Source organism: Lampetra fluviatilis, chromosome 26 (assembly GCF_964198595.1).
Source record: "Lampetra fluviatilis chromosome 26, kcLamFluv1.1, whole genome shotgun sequence".
In the NCBI taxonomy this organism is placed as follows: Eukaryota; Metazoa; Chordata; class Hyperoartia; order Petromyzontiformes; family Petromyzontidae; genus Lampetra; species Lampetra fluviatilis.
This window is the reverse complement of record NC_136300.1, coordinates 5,893,760-5,920,531: the sequence shown is the minus strand read 5'-3', so window position 1 is coordinate 5,920,531 and position 26,772 is coordinate 5,893,760. Positions and strand designations below refer to the sequence as shown.

At 49.9% G+C, this 26,772-nt stretch overlaps 1 protein-coding gene across 3 annotated transcripts in view; it reads left to right on the top strand.

Moving 5' to 3' along the window:
• The window catches only part of SMPD3 (sphingomyelin phosphodiesterase 3), a 107,249-nt gene that overhangs the window by 76,635 nt on the left and 3,842 nt on the right, over positions 1–26,772 (top strand). For 2 of the 3 annotated variants that reach the window (XM_078868605.1, XM_078868606.1), the window contains exons 2-7: positions 4,283–5,951; positions 12,398–12,473; positions 16,258–16,422; positions 23,505–23,594; positions 24,863–24,926; positions 25,367–25,526. In XM_078868605.1, the coding sequence (XP_078724731.1) occupies positions 4,584–5,951; positions 12,398–12,473; positions 16,258–16,422; positions 23,505–23,594; positions 24,863–24,926; positions 25,367–25,526 (1,923 nt within the window). In that variant the 5' untranslated portion in view covers positions 4,283–4,583. The remainder of the gene's footprint in view (positions 1–4,282; positions 5,952–12,397; positions 12,474–16,257; positions 16,423–23,504; positions 23,595–24,862; positions 24,927–25,366; positions 25,527–26,772) is intronic. The other variant, XM_078868607.1, reaches the window with a different exon arrangement.

Here is a 26,772-nt window from a genome sequence, read left to right as displayed (position 1 = left end):
CCCAAGCAAATTAAATTTCAGTATCGAACGTAATAAATTATCAGTTGAATACAACACTCGTGGCAAGACCTTTAGTCTCTTTAAACTCATCGATCAATGCTGTAATTAGTTCTTTAGTTACTACAAAGAGAGTACAATTTCAAATTGATTATCGGCATTTTTAAGTTATGAAATTCCTCCAGTGCCTTCTCCGTTAAGGCACCAATCGCAAAACGGAATAAAACGGCACCTGTCCAAAAAGCGTCTGACAAAGCGTTAACGGATGCCCCAAACAAAAGGTTGTTTGTGCCGAAAGGATTGCACATTCCCTCGTGGGTCTCATGAACTATTCAGATGCGCTAGAGTCACATCAAACCCATATGCCATGCCTCAAGCCTGTTATGCTTATCTCTCGGGCTGCGGTAGCAATGTATTTACGAATTAACTCGTCCATTAGAGGCACAGGGAATAACACACCGAGCCATACGGCAGCTGAAAGCCTTTTGATTGAGTGATCTTTGTTAATTGTGCGCGTGTGCATTCTCGTGTGTGTATTTACCTATGAGTTGAAACACAGCGGGAGCGATGTTCACTGTCTTTATTATATATTTTAAAGTGTCTTGGAGTGACCCTTCGCAAAGATGTTTTTAGTTAATAATTGTATTGCCAGTAGTATATGTTTATCATGGGTCCTTTTGCAAGTATCAAAGTATGAAGCATAACAAAAGGTTTTCCCCTTTTTTCTGGCAATAAAACAGTTGTGTTAAGATGTTCAAACGCCAAATAGATCCCTGTTGCAAGGAATCATGTCTGCGTTAAGCGCACGTACTTGCGGTGAACATGCAAAACAAACATGCTCTGATAATATGCGATGCATTCGTTTTGAAACTGACAAAAGGTCTCGTGATATAGCTGCTCCGATACGTGCATTGTCTTTGTGCTGTTCGCTTTTTGGCGTTGGTGGTGAGACGAGGCCATAACGAAGGCTGTCTCTGGTGTAGGCCAATCAGTTTCAAAGACAATGCATCATCTTCTTGGTTCTTTCAGTAAAGTCACGTAGAAGGGAAATAATAAAATAATAAAAATCAAACATAATAAAATAATTCTCACGACGTTTCGGCCACAACGCAATCAGCCGTCCTCAGGTGAAGACCAGGTCTGTCGGAAATACACTGTCGTGAGAATTATTTTATTATGTTTTATTTTTATTATTTATTATTTCCCTTCTACGTGACTTTACCGAAAGAACCAATAAGATGAATCCCTGCAGTCACGAAAGCTTTAAATCGAAATTTAATGCATCATCTATTATCAGACCACGTGTGTTTGCACGTGTGGTTAATGCGGACTTGATTCATTGCAAAAGCTATCTATTTAGTAGTATGCATCGTTTGTTCATGGACATCTATGTGAAAACCGAGATCTCACAATACCGTAGGATCGACTCTCTGCACAGGTTGTTGATGACTTTCCGCTTGGCCAGCGCGTTATAGGTCACCGTAATAAAACAAACGAAAAGGCGAATATTCTTCTCATTTTATTTCCAGCGACTAGCGGGTGACACACTTTGGCATTTTGTTCCCATGACCTTTTCTGTTGCACGAAGGTTAATAGATTGTAACAAAAAAAACTGTGTGTGCGTGCGTGCGCCCCGATGGATAGGAGGGGATAACTTCTGACACCTACAAATTATATATAAAAAAGCACAACATGACGTCAGAAAACATGATAACCCATTCATCTTGCTGTGTCCATTGGCAAAGCCTCCCAACTCCCACCCCCCCCGCCCCCCCAATGCCTCATAGGTGGAGTTTAACTTCTATAATGGGGGGGAGTGGGGAGGTGGGGTCATTAGGAATCGCGGGTGCAAACATTTTTTCTTTTGTTAAACATCTTCATTGTATTCTTAGGTTTTTTCGGTAAAGTCACGTAGGTAAAAAAATAAAAATTAATAAAAGTAAAATAAAAATGATTTTTATTTACCTACGTGACTTTACCGAAAAAAACCCACGAAAACTTCAAATCTAGAATCTTCATAGTGAACGACTGAAAATAAATGAATACAGATGTGCAGTTTGGGAAGGGCACTGCCCACCCGTGCCCTCCTTCCCGCACACCTCCGCGCATGCACCGTTGGCCCATTCGTTCAACAAACTGGGGCAGCTGAGTGCAAGGGCGACACCGCACAACGGGTGGGCTGCCCGGATTCTGACCTCCGCCTGTCTCGCAGAGATTTCGACAAAACTAAAAACAAAAAATCGTTGCCGAAAGTTTGTGCGTGCGTCCTTGCACTTGTGTCTGTGTGTGTGTGCGTGGGGAGCGGTGGTGTCGCGGTTAGCGCTATGTTGCTCTACGAACCCCGGCTACCCGAGTTCGATTCCCGCTCACGGCCAACACCTGTGACGATGATCTTGAACCGGTCCTGGGCCTCCTCCCCTAGGGCGACTCAGACTCAAATGAGTACTAGGTGCGGTGTGCAAACACAGCCACTCGGGAGACAAAGGCGGCCGGGCGTGGTGTTGGCCACCCACCCCCTCGTGTTGCTGTGCCGGCCTTCATAGGTGCTCGCTCGCTAACAGCACTTGCCCCAACAGTCTGTTAAAGGCTATACGGGGGATCTTTGTCTTTGTGTATGAGAGTTTGTACGTATCTAGATATATCTGGCCAGTCATCTCACCTGGGACTGTCCCGTGACCCTCCCAGCGAGCCTTCGACACTTCACGCTGCACCCAAAAGTGCACCCAGCCTGGCACGGGCGCTTGCGGTGACGTCACCGACGCTCGTTGGCAAAACGGTGGCCGTGCCGTTGGTTGTTTCTGCCGTACCCCGAAATCCGAGCCAATGAAACGGGCGTCCGCTTGCTTGTGAGAAGCGGCAGCTTCAAAGCAACACAAGAAAGGAATATCCCCCTCCCTGAGGAATATCCCAGATTTGCGGTGATGGGCGGGGGGGGCAGCGTTGCTGCGGGCATCGCTGGTCGTGCACGGTTCGCCCGAGGTTCTCATCTCTTGGGGTCGGCTATACGGTCACCACACGGCGCACGAGGGTTGCATGGGGGCGTGCATGCGTGCGTGCGCGTGCGTGCTCTGGACCTGTTTAGTCCACGTCAAAGTGTGCACAGCGGGGCAGCGTGCTTGCCATGGCAACGTTGGAAGGGCTGCCGCATTGTCAGACGTGGATGAAGTGGCCGATGCTTTCTTTTGAGGGCAGAGCTGACAAAGACCTTTGAACATCCACTCCAGGTGCTCTGTGACAGCTGAAAAGGTTTCCCGAGTATTTTCACGCGGGAATAATACCGGTGAGCCACGTTGCGAGTTGTTGAGTCTACTGAGCAGGCAAGTTAATTTAATTTCAAAGTGAAATTGAAAATTGTTCTTAGGGGCACGGAGATTCTGTGGCTGTTGGGAGAGAAATTCAGACCACGGAGGTAGCAGCAGAGATGGGACGACCTCCCATTGAGTAGAGGTTGGTTTTGCACCGTACGCAGTCGACCGTTCTAATTGAAGGTGCAGGGGAGGGACAATAAACTCTAACACTTATTTTTAGAATTTTATTTATGGGGATAACAGGATTATTTTGCTGTTATTTTCCGAAATATTCTCCGTTTTTTTCTTTGAACTTGCACAACGGATTCGTTATTGTAATGTAACCATTTGCAAACATCAGCCTCCACACAGAAGTGTAATTTTCAATATGTCGCCAGTCCCAAGGACATCCTTTAATGGAATGAAAAAAATTAATGGTCCCTGATGTTCTCAGGCTTGTGTGTGCGCTCTGGATTGGGGTGTAATAGGAGGGCTTCTGCCAATTGAAAAAAGGCTCATGGCATTCGTGACTTTCCCCCTTTTGATGAATATCTCAAATATTGTATCGGTTCAAATATTTTGGAGAAAAATGAAATTTCTCGTCGTGTGTGTGAATGTTCCAAAGGATTTATTTGCGGGAGTGAAGCAATGAGCGAGAGAGAGAGAGAGAGTGACAGCCCATGGTGGTCTAATTACCGCGGCAACAGACGGAGAAAATAAGTTCGCTCCGACGCGCTTTCCTGAATCTGTGCGGAGCCGCAATGCCACTTCTCCACGCGATTCGAGCCGCTCTGTAATGAGGTTGGATGATATAAATGATGTATACTGGAGTATTTAAACTTGTTTTCTTCTGAAAATGCAAGTAGCAAATATGCTGCACCTGCCATTCTTGGCATGCAATGGTTTGATCAACGATGCGTGAACTCTGTTGGCCTGCACTTAGGATGACCGGGTGGTGTTTGTGATGAGCCCGCTTCACGTTTTGCCTTCTTCTTCAGTGTGACTGAGCTTCTAGAGACTGCTGACTCAGGACCAGAGGAGACTCCCGGAGGATAGATACCAGGAGCAAGGAGGTAGACCCTGAGCAGGAGGAGGAGGAAAAAGAGACAACAGGAGAGGAAACACCAAGAGAAGAGGGCACTCGCAGCTCAGCACAAAGTCTGCAAGCAATGACGGCCCTCCGGCTTCACTCCGTGTGCCCGGGAAGCCTCCCCCACTTCTACTGACGAAAGCGCAACTCGGCATGTGAAGCCACCGGCAGCGGCAGCAGCAGCGGCAGCGGCGGCGGCGCCCGGGAGCATGGCGCTGCACACGTCGCCCTTCCCCAACGCGTTCCTGCGCGCGGCGCACGCGGCGGCCTGGCTGCTCATCGTGCCGTGCTACTGGCTGTGCGACCGCCTGCTCGCCGCACTCATCTCCGGCACCTGCGAGCGGCGGCGACGGCGCGACGGTGCCGCCGGCGTCGGCGCCGGCGGCGACGACGCGCGCTGCCCTCGCTTCCTCTTCGCCGTCGTGGTGGCGGCGCCTCTCTACCTGGCGCTGCTGGCCGCCTCGCTGCCGCTGGCGCTGCTCGGCTTCGCGGCGTGGGCCCCGCTGCAGCTGGCGCGCCGCGCCTACGCCTACGCCGGCCGCCCGGACCCGGCGCTGTCGGCGGCGGCGGCCCGCGCCCGCCTCGAGTCGCGGCCGCTCGCGTCCGGCCGCAGCTTCGCCTTCGCCACGGCCAACGTGCGCCTCCCGCCCGACTCGCTGGCGCGCGTCGGCAACCTGTCGGACACGCAGTGGCGCGCCCGGGAGATCGGGCGCAGGGTGCGCACGGGCGCCAGCCGCCCGCAGATCAAGATCTACGTCGACTCGCCCACCAACACGTCCATCAGCGCGGCGAGCTGGAGCAGCCTCCTGGTGGTGTCCTCGCAGGGCGGCGGCGCCGACTCGGCCGGCCCCTCGCCCGCCGTCAGCCTGCGGAGGGCCTGCGCGATGGACGGCGGGCCCCGGGGACGCGCGGCGGTGGACTCGGCGAGCCCGTCCCCGGCGATCGGGCACCGGGAGCGGGCGGACGCGGAGCGCGACGGCTCTGCGTGCGTCGACCTCTCGGGGATCCAGCTCGTGCTGGCCGAGCCACCCGCGGGGCCGGAGGCCGACGGCAAGAAGACGGTGACGTACGGCGAGGAGCAGCAGCCGCAGCAGCGGGGAGGCGGAGGAGGAGGAGGAGGAGCGATGACGCAGGATAGCCGCGCGTCCTCCAAGGAGTCTCTCTCGCAGCCTCCACGGTCGCCCGACTGGGCCAGCACGGACGCGAGCGGGTGGCCCACGCGCTTCGTGTACAAGCCCTCGGTGATGAAGAAGAGCTCCATGCGCAGGAAGAAGCCCACAGACGAGCCCTTCGACTACGAGATCTCCTCGTTCTTCCCGGCCAACCTGGACTTCCTGTGCCTCCAGGAGGTGTTCGACAAGCGGGCGGCCGAGAAGCTTCGGACGCAGCTGCAGGCGTACTTCCAGTACGTGCTGTACGACGTCGGCGTGTACGGGTTTCACGGCTGCTCCTTCAAGTTCTTCAACAGTGGCCTCTTCTTCGCCAGCTGCTACCCCATCCTGGACGCCGACTTCAGGTGCTTCCCCAACGCCAAGGGCGCCGATGTTTTCGTGTCCAAGGGAGCTCTCTTCGTGAAGGTGAGACGTGGGGAGAGAGAGGGGGAAAAAAGCTAAATCGGAAGCGTTTTGCGTCGTTGTATTCGGAGGCTTCTGCGGTTGGTTTTGTCATTGAGTTTGGAGAGGAGTTTTGGTCACGCTCTGGAATTAATTCACTCTCCAGGAAGTGCTCAGTTTTAATGAAAATTGCTGCCAGATGGAGAGAATGTTTATGCAGCCTCACGAATATTCACGTTGAGGTGGTGTGTACTGCGTTGCCGATTGATTGTTCACCGCGATGAAGTGAGTTTTGTACGACAGTTTTACCCGTTACCTGTTCACTCATTGGGACTACAGACAGCAGGCACGATCAAGCTGGTATATATTTATATATCAGGCAAGAGGATGACCAGACTAGACAACTGCAATTAACAAAAGAAATACACGCTTCATTTTGCTTCGACAAACATACTAAAAGACAAAGATGCCTCTGAGCTAGCATTACACTCTGTTGGGACAATTGCTGTTCGAGTGAGTCGCAGCTATTAAAGTGGGCACGTCAGTGGCGTGGGTAACACCAGGAGTGGCCAACGTAGTCTCTCCTCGTTGCCGAAGAAGTTCACACAACAATGGTCATAGAGTCACAGACACCCACTGTCGACAGTGACCTGGATAGACCAGTAATCGCACCTCCAATATTAGCGTGGTGGTTGGCTACGTACGGTGCGAAAAAAAATTCAACATACAAACAGATGGGACATGTACACAGAATAGAATGCACACTTGTATTGTTTTAAATACACACGTGCATGTATACATATCTCTGTCACTCGGCTGCAACGACCGCGCGAGGCATGCGTTCCACGACAAGCCACTGTGCGCGCAGTGAACGCGGAAAAAAAGAAAAAAAATCGAGAGGCGTGGAAACTTTCAAATGTTAAATAAACCTCATGGTGCATTTGCATCACAGTGTGAAGCAGCGGCGGCGTTTGCAAGTTCATTGAAAATGCACGCGCGCTTAACTAGAGCCGTGACAACGAGACACTTGTAATTAATAGCGTGATGTGTTCACGGCTTTTTTTCGCGAGCCTGTTTATTAACCGCTGATTCATGAAACCAGTTGTGACAGCACGCTGTCAAATATTTTTTGCAATAGCTGCAAATGTATTCGCACACTAAACGTCACATTCCTATCCAAATATTAAGGCAATTGACAAAGTAACCACAGGCCTGTCGCATTAGGCTTCTGGCTTGTTGTATTCCAGCTGATGTCCAATTTCAATAGAGTCTGTAGATTTCCAAAAAAGAAACCAAACTTCCAACCTGTATTCCCAGGCATCCATACCTAAGACAGAGCATGTGATGAGATGCATCAAACCCTACCGTGGACGAGGGGCAATTGAAGGGACCTCAGAAGTAGTTCTGTGAGTTTCTCTTCCAAAGGTAACAAATGTAACGAGAGTGATGTTCCATCTTAATGGATTTTGGAAGTGAAACAAGTTTTAATTTAATTAAATAACCTTTACACTGCTTCCTGGAAAAGTTTCAAATTGCTATTTTTTTAAGTCATAACAAGCAGATGCCAATAGCACGATTGGAATACGATTTTAGATTAAATGAATCTGTGAATGCATTTCGATTTAAAGCTTTCGTGACTGCAGGGATTCATCTTCTTGGTTCTTTCGGTAAAGTCACGTTGTCTCTCCGACAGACCTGTTCTTCACCTGAGGACGGCTGCTTGCGTTGTGGCCGAAACGTCGTGAGAATTGTGTTTTATTACGTTTTATTTTTATTATTTTATTATTTCCCTTCTATGTGACTTTACCGAATGAACCAAGAATGTGATTACATTATTCATTTAAAATGTTTACTTCTGGGACCAGCATTTATCTCATTTGGCGGAGCAGCAGGGTTCCCAACAATGAGATTTTTAGTTCACATTCAGCCGGGCTATCACTGCCCATCATATCTGCAAAGGTGAGTAACAATATAATAATGTCACGTAGAAGGGAAATAATAAAATACTATAAATACAAAACAATAAAAATTCTCGCGACGTTTCGACTGCAACACAAGCAATCATCATCAGGTGATGAAACGTCGTGAGAATTGTTTTTCTTATATATTTATATTATTTTATTATTTCCCTTCTACGTGACTTTACCGAAAGAACCAAGATTATGGATCACTGCAGTCACGAAAGCTTTAAATCAAAATTATAATAAAGGTTTAGTCAGGAAAGGCTGGTGAACTCTCATGACTCGTTTTCAGGAGGGTCCTGCCAAGTTGTTCCTAGTCGGCAGCGATGGTTGCTCTATATAATCCCAATTTAGTGATTTCTAGGTGATTTTTCGAATTTGAAACGCTCGAACGATGGCTCCCGCCACGGAATGGCCTCTTCTTTTCGCGAATGACATCGCGGGATTCTTCGACGTCCACCGCGAAGAAGACGCCGCGCGTAGCGGTATATTGTTATTACGGTCAGTCCAGCCGCAGTATTAACCAGCGCGGCCGCTGGTTTCACGCCGCGAACATCTGCAGCGAGTGGTGAACGCGCCCCCGCTGCTGCGGCCCATGGAACCGCCACGTGTGGCAACGGGAGCGTTGACTCGCGTTTAGATTATTTGGGTTATTTTGGCTGCTCATACATGAGCCACCTCGTTGAGCCATCGTTTGTGACCACGTCGCTTCTGAAAACTAAGTTCATTGGCTCGGTGGGCTTTACCTGGTAAGATAGAAATAGTTTAGTTTGTAAAATATATATTTTTAAGTTATTTGCTTACCTTTCCTATGCTTGGCATTCCGATCGTGTTTTTGTCCTGTTTGTTGTTTGTAAGATTCTGACCCGCCCCTTACTGGACATCTGTGGAAAAGAAGAGCTTCATAGCTCATCGGATTCCTCCGGCGTAAATAAAGATTCTGATTCTGACTGGGCCGAAACTCAGCCACGCCGGACACGTGAGCAGGCTGCTCCCGGCCATAGACACGTGGAATTCTCTCATCACAGACCGAGTGACGTGAGATTATTTTCGACCGACTGAACACACGCACACACAAAAGATCCCCCGTATAGCCTTAACAGACTGTAGTGGCAAGTGCTGTTAGCGAGCACCTATGAAGGCCGAAACGGTACACGAGGGGGTGGGTGGCCAGCACCACGCCCGACCGCCTTTGTCTCCCTGGTGGCGATGTTTACACACCACACCAGGTACTCATTTAAGGCTGAGTCGAACTAGGGGAGGCCCGGGACCGGTTCAGATAATCGTCACTGATGTTGGCAGTGAGCGGGAATCGAACCCGTGTCGCCGGGTTCATAGCACGCACACACACACACATACGTACACACACACACATACGTACACACACACGCACACACACGTACACACACGCGTACACACACACGCACACACACGTACACACACACACACGCGTACACACACACACACACGTACGTACGATCAATCCCCCGTGCGCCCGAAGCCTCGTCGAAAGTCAATCCACCACAAGCCACGCGTTTATGTTCTCTACTGTAGGTGGATTACACAAAGGGTCGGCAACTATAAGCCGCCCTGATTACATGATCTCTGACCTCTACTTTGATTAGCATTATGTACATAGAGGGGTTTGGGGGGAGAAGGAGGAGCAGGAGCAGCAGATGCGTCGAGTGAAATGATAATTGACGACACTGCACAATAGCATCGACTCCTAGTACAGGACTGATGGGTCAATCGAGATCGTGCCCAAGCTCAAGCCAAGCGTTTTGTCCCATTTGATGTGTCCACGCAACGTGCGTGCGCGCGTTCAACACTCGCACCTCCGATTAGCGCGGTTGGCTGCGTACGGTGCGAAAGAAGTTCTACATACACACATTGTACATTGTACCTCGTAACTACCAATGCACTAAAGCCACACACTGTCAGAGTTCGCCCCCTTGTTGACGGGGTGTGGTTGTCATCGTCGGATACCTGTCAATCCCTTATCGGTGCCCTTACCTTATTACAGACCAATTCAGACCGTATTGGTCACCCCGTGCCCTCATACATCTCAACGTCCATCCTACAAAGTGCCATCGCGAGCGAGAAACACAAACAAATAGACACGAAACTATGTTTTTGCCCGTATTGAAACGGCTTGTAACACCGTATGGACCTGACGATTATATTTCCCTGTCGCAAGAATGCCGGGGTAAACCGCGTGGTTTGTTGACACGGTATGTCCCACCAGAACTGGCGAGACTCCGATACCCGCGCTCGCAAAAAGAAAACGTCAGACAAATAATCCACTCGGGAGGGATTTGGCTAGGCCAGAGGTCTCGTTGTTCATTGACCGACAGTGGTTATCGTAGCTGCAACACACTCGGATCAACGCCGTCGCTGCTGCTGCTGCTGCTTCTCATCGTAGGGGAGGCACTGGATATTCGATGGCCCTCGCCTATGAGGTTGACCTCAGTGTAATGTCTCCATCTGCATGAAGGAATCCACCCCAGCGCGTAGCACTGAGTGACTGAGTTAAGTTCACTGGTAAGTCATTGGAACCTCATTTGCCAGTAAAAAAAATATGATAATTGTTTTTTTACCCTTCTATCTGGCAACAAAACTGACACCTTTTTTACCATCACCATCACCACCACCATCAGTGCATACAGAGTTATGTTTTTTTGTTTGCATTATGACTGCAGGTATTGTGGTCTATGCAAACATGACTCCTTGTAAAAAAAGGTGTCAGTTTTGTTACCAGATATAAGGGTAAAAAACCAATTATTCACTGGTAAGTGTTCACTCGATTGCACATTGCGTAATGTTCTACCTGGTGCGCTTCTGCGGCCGTCTGGAAAGCTCTTCCTTCCGACTTTAGGGAGCCACTGGGAGCGATGCACTTTTAAATCTGGATTGAAAACTCATTTTTGTTTTACTGTTTAGTTTGTTTGTTGTCCGTACGGTGCAAAATAAATTCAACATACCTACATATCCATAATAGAGCTTTTTCTGGGTTAGATCGCGTAAATATATAAATGTGTCGTTAAAACCCGCCACCACCCGACACAGCCAACTAGTGAGGGTTGTCACGTAAACAGAACGTGCCAATTCGTCACGAGTACAGCACACCGGTGTGTTGGGGAGCCAAGCCACAACATTTACAATCTGAGTACGACATACATATATACATACATGTTACTGATGGAACACTGTATGTTGAAAACCGCTCCAGAGTTTGATTCTATTTCACCAATGAAATGTTTGATTGTATGTCACCAATGAAATGTTGCACTCCTAGACGGCCTTGTGGGGGACAGGAAGGGCATGAACAAGATATGTTGTCTGCTTCATGAATTCCTACAATTAGCAACAGCAATGCTAATGATTAGAATTTGTATGTTAAAATTCTGCCACGCCTTGCAAAGCTTCTGAACGAAAGAGGTCTTACTGTTTTTATGTTAACAATGCTTTGTACAAATGCCCTCTTTGCTCCGCTGTGCTAATAGAAGGCTAGGCGAGACAGCCTGAGCATGAACTTCGTGTGCTGGCAATGGTGATGATTGTTATAGTCGATGGTATAGGTGGTAGTGATGATGGTTGTGGTGACAATGGTGGTAGTGATGATGGTTGTGGTGACAATGGTGGTAGTGATGATGGTTGTGGTGACAATGGTGGTAGTGATGATGGTTGTGGTGACAATGGTGGTAGTGATGATGGTTGTGGTGAGGTGGGGAGCGGTAGTGCAGCGGTTAGCGTGCTACGCTACGAGCCGGGCGACAATTCCCGCTCACGGCCACCACCAGTGAGGATTATTTGAACCGGTCCTGGGCCTGACCGAAGTCCACTCAGCCTCAAATGAGTACCTGGTGCGGTGAGTAAACATCGCCACTAGGGAGACAAAGGCGGCCGGGCGTGGTGCTGACTACCCACCCCCTCGTGTGCTGTGCTGCCCTTTATAAGTGCTTGCTAACAGCACTTGCCCCAGGAGTATGTTAAGGTTATACGGGGGATCTTTGTCTTTTGATGGTTCGTGACGGTGGTGGTGACGGTGGTGGTGACGGTGGTGGTGATGGTGATGATGGTGGTGGTGGTGATGGTGGTGATGGTGGTGACAGTGGTGGTGATGGTGGTGGTGGTGACAGTGGTGGTGATGGTGGTGATGGTGTTGGTGATGGTGTTGGTGGTGGTGGTGATGATGATGATGGTGGTGATGTGGTGGTGATGGTGACGGTGGTGGTGATGGTGGTGGTGATGGTGGTGGTGGTGATGGTGACAGTGGTGGTGGTGATGGTGGTGATGGTGATGGTGGTGATGATGGTGGTGATGATGGTGGTGATGATGGTGGTGGTGACAGTGATGGTGGTGGTGACAGTGGTGGTGATGATGGTGGTGGTGACAGTGATGGTGGTGGTGACAGTGATGATGGTGGTGACGGTGGTGGTGGTGACAGTGGTGGTGATGGTGGTGGTGACAATGGTAGTGATGGTGGTGGTGGTGATGGTGCGCGTGCAGGTTCAGGTTGGGACCACTCCTCAGGAGCGCCGGCTCGTGGGGTTCGTCTCGTGCACGCACACGCAGGCGACCGAAGGTTCGTGTGGCGCGCAACGCTGCACGTGGCACCAACACTCACGACGACACTCGCACTGATGCTCACGCGAACACTAAGCACCCTGACCTCAACGTTTACCCTTACACCAACCCATACTCTTAACACTCACGCTTTCGCTAACCCTAACACTCACCCTAGCGCTAACTCTAACACTTCTTCTTCGAGCGTAAGTCAAGTACGTGCACATCCTACGCCCGGGTTTAAGTCTTTGAGCCATGTGGCGATAGCTTCAGGAGCAGAGTGGGTCCTGCACTCTGAGTGCATCAGCTCAACGTGGAAGGCCTCTCGCGTGCCAAGTGTGGCGTGCTCGCCACGTGTTTACGTCGAGGAAACGTCCACGTCGTTTCGCTCCAGGAAAACCCATTCCCCAAGACAGCGGATTCGCAAACTACGTGGCCTCTAACCCGGCGGTGCACCCGCATGAACGTTTTGGAAGCAACAAAATACGATGAACGGTTTATGTAAAACGTTTGTTATTTATTTGCTATTTAAAATTTTTACATTTCAAAACCCTTCTATGGTGCACAATAGCTGCTGTCTAAACATTTTGGGGGAGGATGGAGGGGGGGGAGCAGGCGACTGCACTACCGCTCTGAGAAGGACTCCGCAGAGTTCATTCACAAGTGTGTGGTCTTGTGGCCAGTGTAGCTGCCACCGATTATTATTATTTTCATCGAGGCTATGCGTGGGCCCGTTGCATTGCGTTGTGACGCGCGTACACACCGTCAGCATAAACTAAACCGGTTATAAAAAGCGGTGGATAGAAATATGGGGAGCTGCCCCAAACCAGGCGGGACCCTACCGAAAGGGGTAAGGGTAGCTTTTCTTAATTTAAGGGAGAGGGAATGACAAGGGGAGGGAGGGAGGGATATAACCAAAACGCGCCCGAAATAAAGAAAGGAAAAACACAAGAGGCGACCTGGACGAACATGCTGGTGCCACCTATGAATGTAACAACATTTAGACAAATATCCTGGCACAATAGGTGTTCTGAGACAGGAATGTCAAAGCACGCAAGATAAACAAAAATATAAACTTTTTATGTTACTGGATAAGGCCCACTGAGCTATTTAGCTCTTTTTCAGAACCAACCTGGCCACAGATGACAGCTCAACAAAGTGGCTTATCACGTGGAAATGAATGCCAGCCAAATACTTCAAACGCACGTTTATAAATGTGGTGGGAAAAACCGGAGGACCTGGATAAAAAAAAATCCACGCGACCACGGGGAGAACATGCAAACTCCATACATACAGCAGGCGTCAGGGTCGCCTGTATATTTGAAGAGACTCCATCCGAGAAATGTCCTGTCCTTACCGGTGTAGAGGTGGAAAGCCACTTTGGTGGAGCAGAGGGCAGTGCCACAAACTGAATATGACCGACAAATCTGAACTCTACGTGAAGATCGCTGGTCTCCGATGACAGCGAATCGTCGTTCAAAAATTAAAGTGTCCACGATTTGAATTCAACCGTTGCCTCACTTCAATGTAGCCGGGTGGGCCCGCGGCCATCTATAATTTAAATGTGAACATGAACGGCATGTATTTTTAAACACGTAACCATTACGTGCAGTGCAGTGGCTGTGTTCAACCTGATTCATGTCCCGGGCCCAATAGAATGCTGATGAGCATCATCATTTACTTAGGTTCGCACGGCGGAATGGGAAGCTGCGATTAATGTTTGCGTTCGACGCGAGGAAACTTGGCATTCGAGAGATGCAAGACATAATTTTCGTCCTTGGGTCACGAAGGCCATCTATTACCTTTGTCCCCGCGTGCCGAAGATGCACGTCTCTCCATCTGTTGTGTCATTGCGAAAGCCAATGTCATAAAATTCCACGTTGCCATAACAGCCAGGCGGCTTGAGGTGCATCGTGAATGCAATAACGCAAAAAAACGCGTACGTAAAATTAATTCCCAGCAAATATTAACATTGTAGCACAACAATAACATTCCACTTTAAATTAACGCATGCCCTGCGTGTATATATCATAGACAGCATCTAACATTTAGCAAATAACCCTCAACTCATTTATCATGAAATTAATAGCATAACAACATTCTCGTCGTTATAAGGTCAAGGCTTGGTTCCAGCTCCACGGATGAGGGGGGGGGCAGCAGATCCGCTGTGGGGGGGGGGGCGAGAGGGGGGGCGGGGGGGGGCGGGGGGGGACACCGTAACGGTGACGCGCCGCTACGAAAGAGTGAACTTGGGTGGTGGCCCAAAAGGGACATTGGATGCTACGGGGCCCACAAGCGCCCCAAGGCGCCGGCCCTGATACGATCACGCAAAACCTCCCTGCATCTCATCATTGCCCTCGCCTGTACGTACGTATGTACATATGCTAAACTTCTTTCGCACCCTACGTAGCCAACCATGCGAACCGGGGGTGCGGGAAATCCAGCACGACGGAGGGCTGGTGGATCGCAACAAATGTTGTGAAACTCGCTTCCCTGATGCGTCGAAGAGGTGCCATACTCTGGCTTGCCAGGAGAAGGCAGTACTGCAAGTGGTCTAATCGTCATCTGTTTCCATCTGTACGGGATAGAACGTTGCCCCTGGTTAAGCAAACGACGGATGAACCGCACCGAGTTGACTTCCCCGTTTGTTATTCCCACAAATTGAGCGTCCCCTCGGCTATCGACTGGGCTGTGGGCGGGCGACACTAAATCAAAGGACGCCCACACACCTTAATCCCCACCAAGGCAAATGATGACATCAAACCCAGCCTGGTGAGCATGAGAGTGCACTGCATCCGCCTCGAATTCAAATGCACCCACAGATGTGCGCGGTGGCAGTGGCGTAGCTTTGGTTGACATGGGCCCTGGTACTGGGAATTATTCAATGGGGCCTCATGTCTCATTTGACCACCCACCCCCTTCGTAACCCGGCGTCTACGCTGCTCGTGCTCGTTGATTGTTATGCCACTCCATGGCCGGGGTGATTGGGCCGCTCAGGGGGCTCGTGTTATCGTCAGAGCACTGAGCTTGCCCCATCGAGATCACGGGTTACAAATCTGTGTTTCAGCATCTAGTGATTAAACCGGCTCAGCGAGTTGATGCTTTCAGCCCTGTTACTCGCGATTGCACAAAAAGAACCATGAAATGTGACGCCCTTTTCACTGTTCCAGGTCTGGGCATTACATATTTCAGTTTGATGAGGACAGAAGGAACACGCGTTGATTGCAGGGCGTCGAGAAGGGCGGGTACTCCAAGCGTAATTCTGTGCCACGAGCGAGTGCGCCGCTCACTACGAGAAATCCGAATCGAAATGATTAATCTCGTGGCCTGATTCTGATAACACAATTGGAAGAAGGTGGCAAAGCTGAACGCAGATTCACCGCCCGTCTGCGCAATTCGGATGTGCAGTGCGAGTTAATGGCACGCGAGATGCAATGACGCGTGAAGTAGTACGAGGTGCGTTATTACACCGCACAAGTGTGAGAGATGGCGGTGGTTAGGAGAGGCCTTCGGCCAGCAATGGCGATGACAATGATGACGACGAGGGTAACGGTGCATGCGAATATTCGCATTTGGTGAAAAATGGAACGGTAGCTCTACGTGCGCGGGGCGACACGTCGCGCCACGTACGATGCACGCAGCGCGATGCCGTGCGTCTGTGGCGTGCAGTCCAGGGCACGCGTGGAATGTCCAATGCTTGCGAGAGACGGTATTCGATGTGGTGGTGGTGCCGCCGCGCGTCCATCGCGTGTGGTTGACGCTGCGTCCGCGTGCGCGTGACGCCGTGGCCGTGCGGCGGCCAGCAGGCCACGCGTCGGTGCGGTGCGAGCAGCTGGACCTGCTGGTGCAGTGGCAGGCCGAGTTCCGCAAGGAGTGCAGCGGCGAGGCGGCGGGCAGCCCCGCCAGCCGCGACATCGTCCTCTTCGACGTCATGTGCGGCGACCTCAACTTCGACAACTGCTCCATGGGTGAGTGAGCGTGCGAGCGAGCGCGCTGCTAACGACGCGATCGAAAGGCGGACCAAACACATGAGAAGTCAGTCGGTGCGACGGGGGAGGAAGGATGAGCGGTCTGCGGGTGGAGCAATGCTCGGCGATCAAATGCTCGCCCCGCTCTCGATGATTACCGACTGACCGACCGGCCATCGCTGGGCTAGATCGCAGGTGTACTCGTGCCACGCCTGCTGAGCTACGAGGTCTTTCAATAGTTGGAGGTACGGAATCTAGGTTGTGTTACTAATCAAAGCGGCGTGGCGAAGTATGGTCAAACAAATCTCCATAGCAATCGTGGACTGGGGGGCGGGGCGGGGGGAGATGGGGGGGCTTCATTCAGCCAATGGGGCCGATGGGGCTGATGGGGCATTAAGGAGAAACATCTTCTTTATGCCGACCTGCTCATTGTAACAAAAATAAACCTCAACACACTCGTCAATAGCACTGTGGCCTTAAAAAGGAAGAATCTAATCGGTGGTGTTTCGGGGAATCGCCCTCGTCCGTAGCAAATCGTTTACGTGAAGGGCCATTGCCTGAAACATCGCCCCTTTCTTTTTTCCCTTCAAAGGCCACAATGTTGCTATTGACGAGTGTGTGTGTTTGTTTGTTGGCTGTGCTTGGGCACCGCTGCCAACGCAGCAGCACCACCACATATTTTTGCTCTCGATAAAGATTATAAAATACATTCACTCCCACCACCCCCCAACAGCTTCTCCCACCACCACGTCTCCCCCTCTGGCCGGGCCGCTGTGTCCGAGTCAGAAGCGTGTTGCATTATAATCCAGTGGTTTTAAAGCATGGGGAGATATTTACTTCGAAGGGGGCACAACATTTCATCTGTGACACACAACTTGATTTGCTCTGCTTTGTACTTTTATCACAGATGCAAATATATACGGTTTTGTGTCTTGCAGTTTTAAGTGATTGAGTTGAGGCAGTCAGTCATTAAATGATCTTGCCTCTCACGTGAGGGTTCTGCTCAGCAAGCCGGGGCCAGCAGAGAGAGAGAGAGAAGGCACGGGAGATGAACTTAACAATTTTTTTTATTTTACGAGGTAAGGCCCAATGAGCTATACAGCTCTTTTTCAGAAGCAACCTGGCCCCAAATGATAGCTCAACGAAGTGGCTTATCATCACTGGGGAATTTATAGAAGCAGTCAAATGCTCTAAACGCGTGACGTTGATTCTAAACGTGGAGAGAAAAAACCGGAGAACCCGGAGAAAAATCCACGCGACCACGGAGAGAACAGGCAAACTCCAAATATACAAGTGCCAGGGTCAGGATCGAACCCACGACCTCCTGCAGACCAGGCAATGTAGTTAACATCTCGCCACCGCGGCACCCCAAAGATCCTTGGAAGGTCAGAATTAATTGTACGAGCAAGGCGTGGGAAGCGGTGATAACGTTTTGCATCGTGCCCACGACAAACCCTGAATGCTCCCGATGTAACAAGATCATGGACGCTAAGTTGGTGTGAGCCTGATTGGTACTTATATTGGAGCCTAGCTGGAAATGGCAGGCATTAGAAGCTTGGGTTGCTAAAGGACTGCTGGGAGATGGTATTATAGCAAGTGGATCCTTGATTCCATCTGTGTGGAGCTTTGAGCATAATCCTGCCCCCCCCCACTCCCCCTACTTCAATGACTTTTTTTCCAGGTACAGTACTCTGGTTTCCTTCCAAGTGCCAAACACTCATTAAAGCAATATGCCAAACATCATAATGCACGACCCTCCTAAAATATGGCTTTTAGACTCGGCAAGGCTTTCTCCTGGGCAAAGAGAGGATTTTCACGTACAATATTGTATGCACTCGGACGTGTTCGGTTCACACATTCACGTTGACATATCAAGGTTCCTATCAACATTCCTTTCTTAAGCCGCTCTTTCTTTTCGTCCCAGAAACGATTCAAGTTTCAGCAAAACATCATCCGTCATCGTGATGACGAGACGTGCGAAGATGCACCGCGCTCCTCGCTAGCAGAACGCGCGGTGTTTTTGAAAGGTTACCCAAAAAAAAACAAAGTGTGTCGCTCGCTCGTTATTAAGTGAGAAAAACCGCACGGCGCGGCGAGGCGAATCCCGCGGCACCTGTCACACGCCGTGGTCATTTTCATAATGCTTCACAAAAGCTCCGGCCACGTGGGAAATCGTGGCATCGTGAGCCGCTCGTTGAATTTGAATTTGCCTCGGAACTGCGAAGATGCACGTGTGTGTGTGTGTCTCTGCGTGTGTGTCTACAGCGGTTAGCGCGCTGCGCTACGAACCCGGAGACCCGAGTTCGATTCCCGCTCACGGCCAACACCATCAGTGACGATTGTCTGAACCGTTCCTAGGCCTCCCCTAGGTCGACTCAGCCTCAAATGAGTACCCAGTGCAGTAAACATCGCCGCTGGGGAGACAAAGGCAGCCGAGCGTGGTGTTGGCCACCCACCCCCTCGTGTGCTCGTTAACAGCACTCGCCCCAACAGTCTGTTACAGGCTATACGGGGGATCTTTATCATTGTGTAACGGGGTATGGAGAGTGGTGGCATAGTGGTTGGCTTACTGTGCTACCAACTCAGTGACCCTAATTCCATTTCCGTTCATTTATTTCAGCAGAGAGGGCCCAATAAGCTGCCAGGCTCTACTTCATGGGTGTCCTGCGATGGTTCAGGTCTTAGTTACAGTCACGGATGCATAGGTCAGTGACAAATATCTTAACCTGTCCTGGGCCTCCCCTCGGTTCACTCAGTCGTATGGGTACCCGACGCGGCGTGTAAACATCAGCACTGGCAAGGCGTGCCCATCACAGCCCACAACAGCAGCGCACGTGGGAAGAGAGGGGAGACTTTTTTGCCCTCTTGTATTTTTCCTGTTATCGGATTAGTCGACTAATCAAACCCAGCAACGGAATCAATAATCGCGAGAGTAATCGATTGCTCGGATAATCGGGTAGCCCAGCCGAACTTCATTTCCAAGTGGCCTGTGGCCACAAGACGACTACCGCTTTGAGAGGCCCTGCGAACAACATTTACCTTCCACTGCTTGGCGTCTTAGCTGCACCAATCGGGTACGAGAGGGAAATATGCTAAAACCTGGCAACGTTTTCTAAGTTTGGCGCGCGAACTCACATTTGTTACTGCGGCGTGCGAGCATTCACGCGTGATTACCCTGTAAAAGGGATTTGAAACTCCCATTCGGACCTCGGTAAGGAAACGGTTTCACGCCGCTGGTCTATGCGTCGTGCGAGTGGGACAAGCGTGGGGTCGGCTGCATCAGGTGACGGAGAGAATTAAAGTTGCATTTCCATCCATTGCCAGGTTTGCAATTCATTCTTTTTTTTTATTTCGTGAGAATAACTGACATTTATCCCAATTAAATTTACTTGATGCATTGACAGGCTGGATACAAAATGTATATGTACTTTCAGTGCCGGATTATCCTAGTAGCAAAAGTAGCATATGCTACGGGCCCCGCACTTTCAAGGGCCCCGTGCTAAATGCTTTCAAGCTATCAATTCCGGTTCAGTGATTCTGCACTTGCTCTATTACTATAGTACTATACTGCCTTCAACTTGTATGAACGACTGGGTGTTTAAGGTTAGAGATTTGTCGTATTATCTGGCTGTATAGCAAATGAAAAAATGCAATTACTTTACTATGCAAGTAAATTGTATTTTTTAATGTTTACCTTTTTTTAAGTTAGGGTCGGTTTATAACATATGTTACAGGCCCCGCACTAGCTTAATCCAGCACTGTGTAAACTTTAAAAAACGACTCCCTAATAGGATAAATAACGGGCACGTCTGTTATGTTTGGTTGACGGATTGCACCCAATTACAGACGGCTTTAATTGGGAAGCTTCTGTAAAAACAATGCATTCATCAAAGTACACGACGCCACTAATGGCCGTTCCGAGAGAAATGGTTACATTTTGGAAAAAGTTAAGTTACTCAACTTGTTAGGATAACAACGGGGCAGTTTTGATTCGAATAGGTTGAGTGATTTCTTCTTCTTTTACGTGATGCAACTCGGGTGCATGCTCAAGCGAGTCACACTGATCTCCACTCGCACTGATCTCCACTCGCACTGATCTCCACTCGCACTGATCTCCGCTCGCACTGATCTCCGCTCGCACTGATCTCCACTCGCACTGATCTCCGCTCGCACTGATCTCCACTCGCACTGATCTCCGCTCGCACTGACCTCCACTCGCACTGACCTCCGCTCGCACTGATCTCCGCTCGCACTGATCTCCACTCGCACTGATCTCCACTCGCACTGATCTCCGCTCGCACTGATCTCCGCTCGCACTGATCTCCACTCGCACTGATCTCCACTCGCACTGATCTCCACTCGCACTGATCTCCACTCGCACTGATCTCTGCTCACAGCCCGTAGTGAATATTCCGCACTTCGTGACATTGGCCACCATAGGTGGGACAAAGTCATTGTTATGCAAGTCCAAGTCGAGTCGCAAGTCATCAAATTCATGACTCGAGTCTGACTCGAGTCCAAGTCACATGACTCGAGTCCACATCTCATAGGTGGGACAAAGTCATTGTTATGCAAGTCCAAGTCGAGTCGCAAGTCATCAAATTCATGACTCGAGTCTGACTCGAGTCCAAGTCACATGACTCGAGTCCACACCTCTGTTGGCCACGCATTAACAAAATGGGCCCCGGTGCATGGAATCAAAACGGGGCCAGCTACCGACCTTCTCGTAGCCCGGCACCTGGGCTCCCTGGTGGAGTTGCACTGCCTGCGCACTCGATAACCACACCACTATATTCTTGGTTCTTTCGGTAAAATCACGTAGAAGGGAAATAATAAAATAATCAAATTAAACAATACAATTCTGACGACGTTTCGATTGCAACACAAGTAATCATCACCAGGTGTAAAAATCACAGCCACTTTTTCAAAACAATTATTGCTGTGGTTTTCACACCTGATGATGATTGCTTGTGTTGCAGTCGAAACGTCGTGAGAATTTTATTGTTTTATTTTTATTATTTTATTATTTCCCTTCTACGTGACTTTACCGAAAGAACCAAGAATATGAATCCCTGCAGTCACGAAAGCTTTAAATCGAAACTACACCACTGTTTGGAAGGATGATGGCCCGAATTCAACGCTTGATCGGGATTTTGAATTACAACCTTCTCATTGAGTGTCGAGTGCTCTAACCACAGAGCTCTATGACCATAACATAGCATTACACAAATTAAGCATCTCTGTACCACAGGACCCACTGCTAGCCCAAATGCTGCTGAATCTGGATAAGTCACGGTTTCAATATATGGTCATAATATATTCACAGTGAAATAATTGTGCATTGCGACCCATTTACATTCGAGGGGTAATTCAAGGAGCAATTGTTGTCCGGGCAGAATTACAAACCCAGAATTTCAGCTGTGCTGTCTCGGTGCTCAGACATGGCCATCACGAGCCACCTATGGAAGCAAAATATAAAAACCCATGAGCTGGTGGAGTCGATGCATTTGGCCCGCCAGGCCTGTGACTGTAATTCTCTCTTTAATGCGCACTCTGAAGGGATGAGCTGTTTTTATATTTAATAGAGCTGTCAGCTCGAATGCTTTTCAGCCCAAGAGAGCCCCCCAACCCACCACAGCAGCTTTGGCGCGGACCAGACCAGGAATAAATGTGTGCAGGATTTTACACGGAAAGCTGATTATGCGCGAACCAGACAATTTTTGCCGGTCCTTCCCCCTTTTGTCGGCGCGTGCCATCGACTTCGCGCCACGGCGGACTGTACGAGGACTAGCGTCACGGTCGTCCACGCCAATCCGTCGCAGCGTTTGTGGAGTGGGCAGAATTCGATTTAAAAAATATTAAATTCGATACAGTGACGTGTCCAATCCCAAACGCGGCCCCTGCCTGGATGGGACAGTGATCCCAACTTCTCCCCCACCTTTCTTTTTTTTGTATTCAGGAGCATAGATTTTGGAATCTTTGTCCGTCGAGTTTCTGTGCTCCTCCTCGTGCCGTCGCGGTTTATGCTCCGTGCCGGGCTCTCGTTGAAGTACAATAAAAACATGAAACAACAATAAAATCGATATCGTGCAATGGGGGCAGTCGAATCTTCTCACCTACATTCGTCACAACACCCCACGATGCAGCAATTGCAGTGTGCGGTGGCTTAATTTGCATTGCGGTTATAAATGATGGGTGATCACAGAAAGGCAGACTGCGGGTGGTCGAGAGGACCGATGCAGAAATGAAAAAACACTGGATTATGGTACGACTCTGAGAGAGCGATCCGTGGGTTGAATTACATGCAACTTTGGATTGGTGTTGTGTCTAAATACTGCACAGTACCTGTATTCGGGGGGGTTATGATGATGGGTCCATGAATTGAGCCGTGACGCATTTTTAAACGGTCAACGATTGGGTTTTCCCTGCACTTTGCCAAATAAACAAAAAAGTTACGATCGATTTCGCCAGTCTACAGTGGTCAATAAGTCAGTTCCCCATGCTCCAATGAGCATCAACAGCAGTGACATCCATATTTCACTCCTGAGCCAATGGTGGAATTCCGATAGAGTATTCCTCTCGTGAGGCCCAGTCTCGTTATAGCGGCTCTCTCACGACGACGACAACAACGCACCGAGTGGCAGGTGGTGCTCGCATTGCTGATGAGTAAACGCACGTGGCGGTGATGACGACGCTGACAAAAATCGATAACCGATGATGAAGGTGATTATGATGATGGCGGTGATGATGATGCTGACAACATCAATGATGATGATGGTGGTGGTGGTTATGAAGGTTATGTTTGACGATGATGATGACACGGACCTTGTAAAGTCATATCATCACCACCACCACCACCATTTTCACTATCATGATCAGCATTTCAGCATCATCATCATCATCAATGATCATCACCACTTTGACAATCATCAGCAATGTCCTCAATGTCACCACCTACCTCAGCATTGTTATCATTGATGATGATTTTATCAAAATCATGATGATTTTATCAAAATCATTATTGCCGTCGTCGTCGTCATCGTCGTCATCATCCTCCTCCTCCTTTGTTTGATGTCCAACAGAGGACAAGTTGGAGCAGCACCACCCGCTCTTCACGCACTACCGCGACCCTTGCCGGCAGGGCCCCGGCGAGGAGAAGACGTGGGCAGTCGGTGAGCAGAGATCTGTGTAAATGCAGGCAATACTTAAATTAGAAACCATTTTTTTTTTATTTTACCAGATAGGGCCCACGTTACCTGTATAAAAGACACCTGGGAGCCAGAAATCTTTCTGATTGAGAGGGGGTCAAATACTTATTTCCCTCATTAAAATGCAAATCAATTTATAACATTTTTGACATGCGTCTTTCTGGATTTTGTTGTTGTTATTCTGTCTCTCACTGTTCAAATAAACCTACCATTAAAATGATAGACTGATCATTTCTGTCAGTGGGCAAACGTACAAAATCAGCAGGGGATCAAATACTTTTTTCCCTCACTGTACATAGCTCTTTTTTCAGAAGCGTCCTGATATCACAAATGATGGCTCAACGAAGTGGCTTATAATGGCGCGAAAATTTATAGTAGCAGCCACATACTCGCAACAGCGTGATGTTGATTCTAAATGTGGAGGGAAAAACCGGAGGACCCGGAGATAAATCCACGCGATCACTGAGAGAGAGACACGCAAACCCCAAATATACAAGCATCGAGGTCGGGATCGAACCCACGACCTCCTACATACCAGGCGAGGGAGTTAACATCTCGCCACCGCGAGATGGACAGTCATACAGAGAGGTAGTCAATCCACTGCTGGATGAGGGTCTCCCCACATAGCGTGGATCGTAAGGGGTGACCATACAAAGACCCCCCCCCCCCCACCGTGTAGCCTTAACAGACTGCTGGGGCAAGTGCTGTTAGCGAGCACCTATCAAGGCTGGCATGGCACACGAGGGGATCTGTGGCCAGCACCACGCCTGGCCGCCTTTGTCTCCCCAGTAGTGATATTTACTATACACTGCACCAGGTACTATTTTAATCAGAGCCGACCTAGAGGTGGCCCAGCATCGGTTCAGATAATCGTCACAGTTGTTGGCCGTGAGCGGGAATTGAACTTGGGTGGCCAGTACAACCCACTCACCGCTACGCTACTGCTCCCCACACACACACACCACCACAAAAAGACAATCACACACACAACCAGTATATGGTTCACGACTGATGTTAGCCCTGGTTGAGAACCAAACTCAGGTGTGAACAAGTAGGGGGTCATGATGATGATGGTGGTGATGAACTGCTTTTTGTGTCGAGTTTGTTGTCCTTCCCCGCACCTCCGATTAGCACGGTTGCCTACGTACGGTCCAAAAGAAGTTCAACATGCATACGTACAAACCCATTGGTGTAAATTTTGTTGCAAATTGGCCCTGCTGTGATTTCCACAGGCACCTTGCTGGACCAGGAAGGCTTGTACGACGAGGAGGTCGCATCACCAGAAAACCTGCAGAAGTGAGCATCTTGTTGAATAAACCTGGATTACTATCCAAAGACAAAGGTCCCCCCCCCCCATATAGCCTTTAACAGACTGTCGGGGCAAGTGGTGTTTGCGAGGAGCACCTAAACTAGATTAATATTACAAAGTGTCATGATTGAGTGTGCCTAATCTGATATGTATTGCTTTTACTGCTGTGAAGTTGTATTTATTTAAATTGCATTTCTGATTCTTAAAGCGCTTTTAAAATGATCGTGTTGCTATTCTTTCCGATGCAACTATTTCCAACATTTCAGTATTTTTCCGTGAATTTCAACGTTCATGCAAAGCACGTCGAGGCGATCATTTCCTTCATGGCGGAACGCAAAATCAAGATCGATCGAGTGATCGAGCGATCCTTTGACAACCTACGCGCTCGGCACACTCCATAATTCCGTTGTCGTTCCATGGCCCGCAGGGTGCTGGAGAACGAGGAAGGCCGCAAGAGCTACCTGGTGTTCCCGTCCAGCAAGAGCCCGCGCTGCGACCAGGGCGGCCGTCCCGTGCCGCTCCGGGGCAGCGGGCGACGTCTCGACTACATGCTGCACACGGAGGAGAGCTCGCTCGAGTGCCGCACGGTACGCTCACTCACTCGCTCGCTCGCTCTCCCTCCCTTGCTACGCTCGCTCGCTCGCTCCCTCCGCTCGCACACTTTCTTGGTCTCCCTCCCTCTCTCGCTTACTTTACTCCCCTCCCTCCGCTCCCCTTGCTCCCTCTCTCGCTCCCTCGCTCGCTCGCTCCATCTCTCCCTCACCTGCTCCCTCCCTCACTTCACTCACTTCGCTCCCTCGCTCACCTCGCATCTTCCCTCCCTCGCTCACTCCACACACTCCTTCCCTCCCTCAGTAACCATCATAATTAGCCCTGATCTATCCACCGCTGGATGAAGGCTACCCCTAGCCATCGCCACCCCCCCCCCCCATCACCATCGCCTGCCGTCCCCATGATCCTACGAAGCAATGATCCACCCAGCACCTGAGACGCGTGCCGATGTCATTGCTCCATCTCCGCAGTGGATTATATTCAATCTTGAGTAGGAGTCGCTATCTGACTTTGGACGGTGATTGTGGCAGTAGCGCCCGTGTCAGTGGCTGCTGTAATCATGGCAACACGATGGTGCCGATGTGGTGCGGGAGGTAAGCAGCAGAAACCAGTTGCTGCTGTGGGCAAGAAACAATAACCGCAGAGGCAACAACCACCTTCCTGGATATTCCGACACTTTTCAGAGAGAAAATTTAAATAAAGCGAATCGAATTACCGGATATAATTAGGAGCCAAGAAAGGCGGTGATTAACGTGGACAGGGCTGTAAATAATGCACCGCGCCGTGCGCTCCGTCGATGTGCAAATGGGGCAGATGATAAACGAGTGGGCCCGCTCGGGTGAAGCTTTAATAATTCAGCCACGCACAGCCATCCCCATTGCAAGCCACTTCCTTCGGCGCTGCTGCCCTGCCCCTATCGGGAACCACACGCGCACGTTCACCCACTGCTTTTTGCCTGCAACGGCGCGAACGAAGTGAACTCGCCCGTTTTGTTTTTGTTATTTCCACTCGTCAGATGTTCCACTTCGATCAAAGGCCAAGGTCCTGTGCTTCCCCGCGTTTGCATCACGCGCCACGTGTGCAACCGCGCGTGTTGACGATCGCGCCAGCCACAATGCAACGATTCACGTTGCGTCGTGGTGAACGCAGCCGTATATAGTCTACAGACTGTTGGGGCAGGTGCTGTCAGCCAGACACTATTAAGGATGGAACGGCGCATGAGGGGGGGGATGGTGTGGCGAGCGCAACGCCCATACGTCTTTATCACTCCCCCGACCCCAT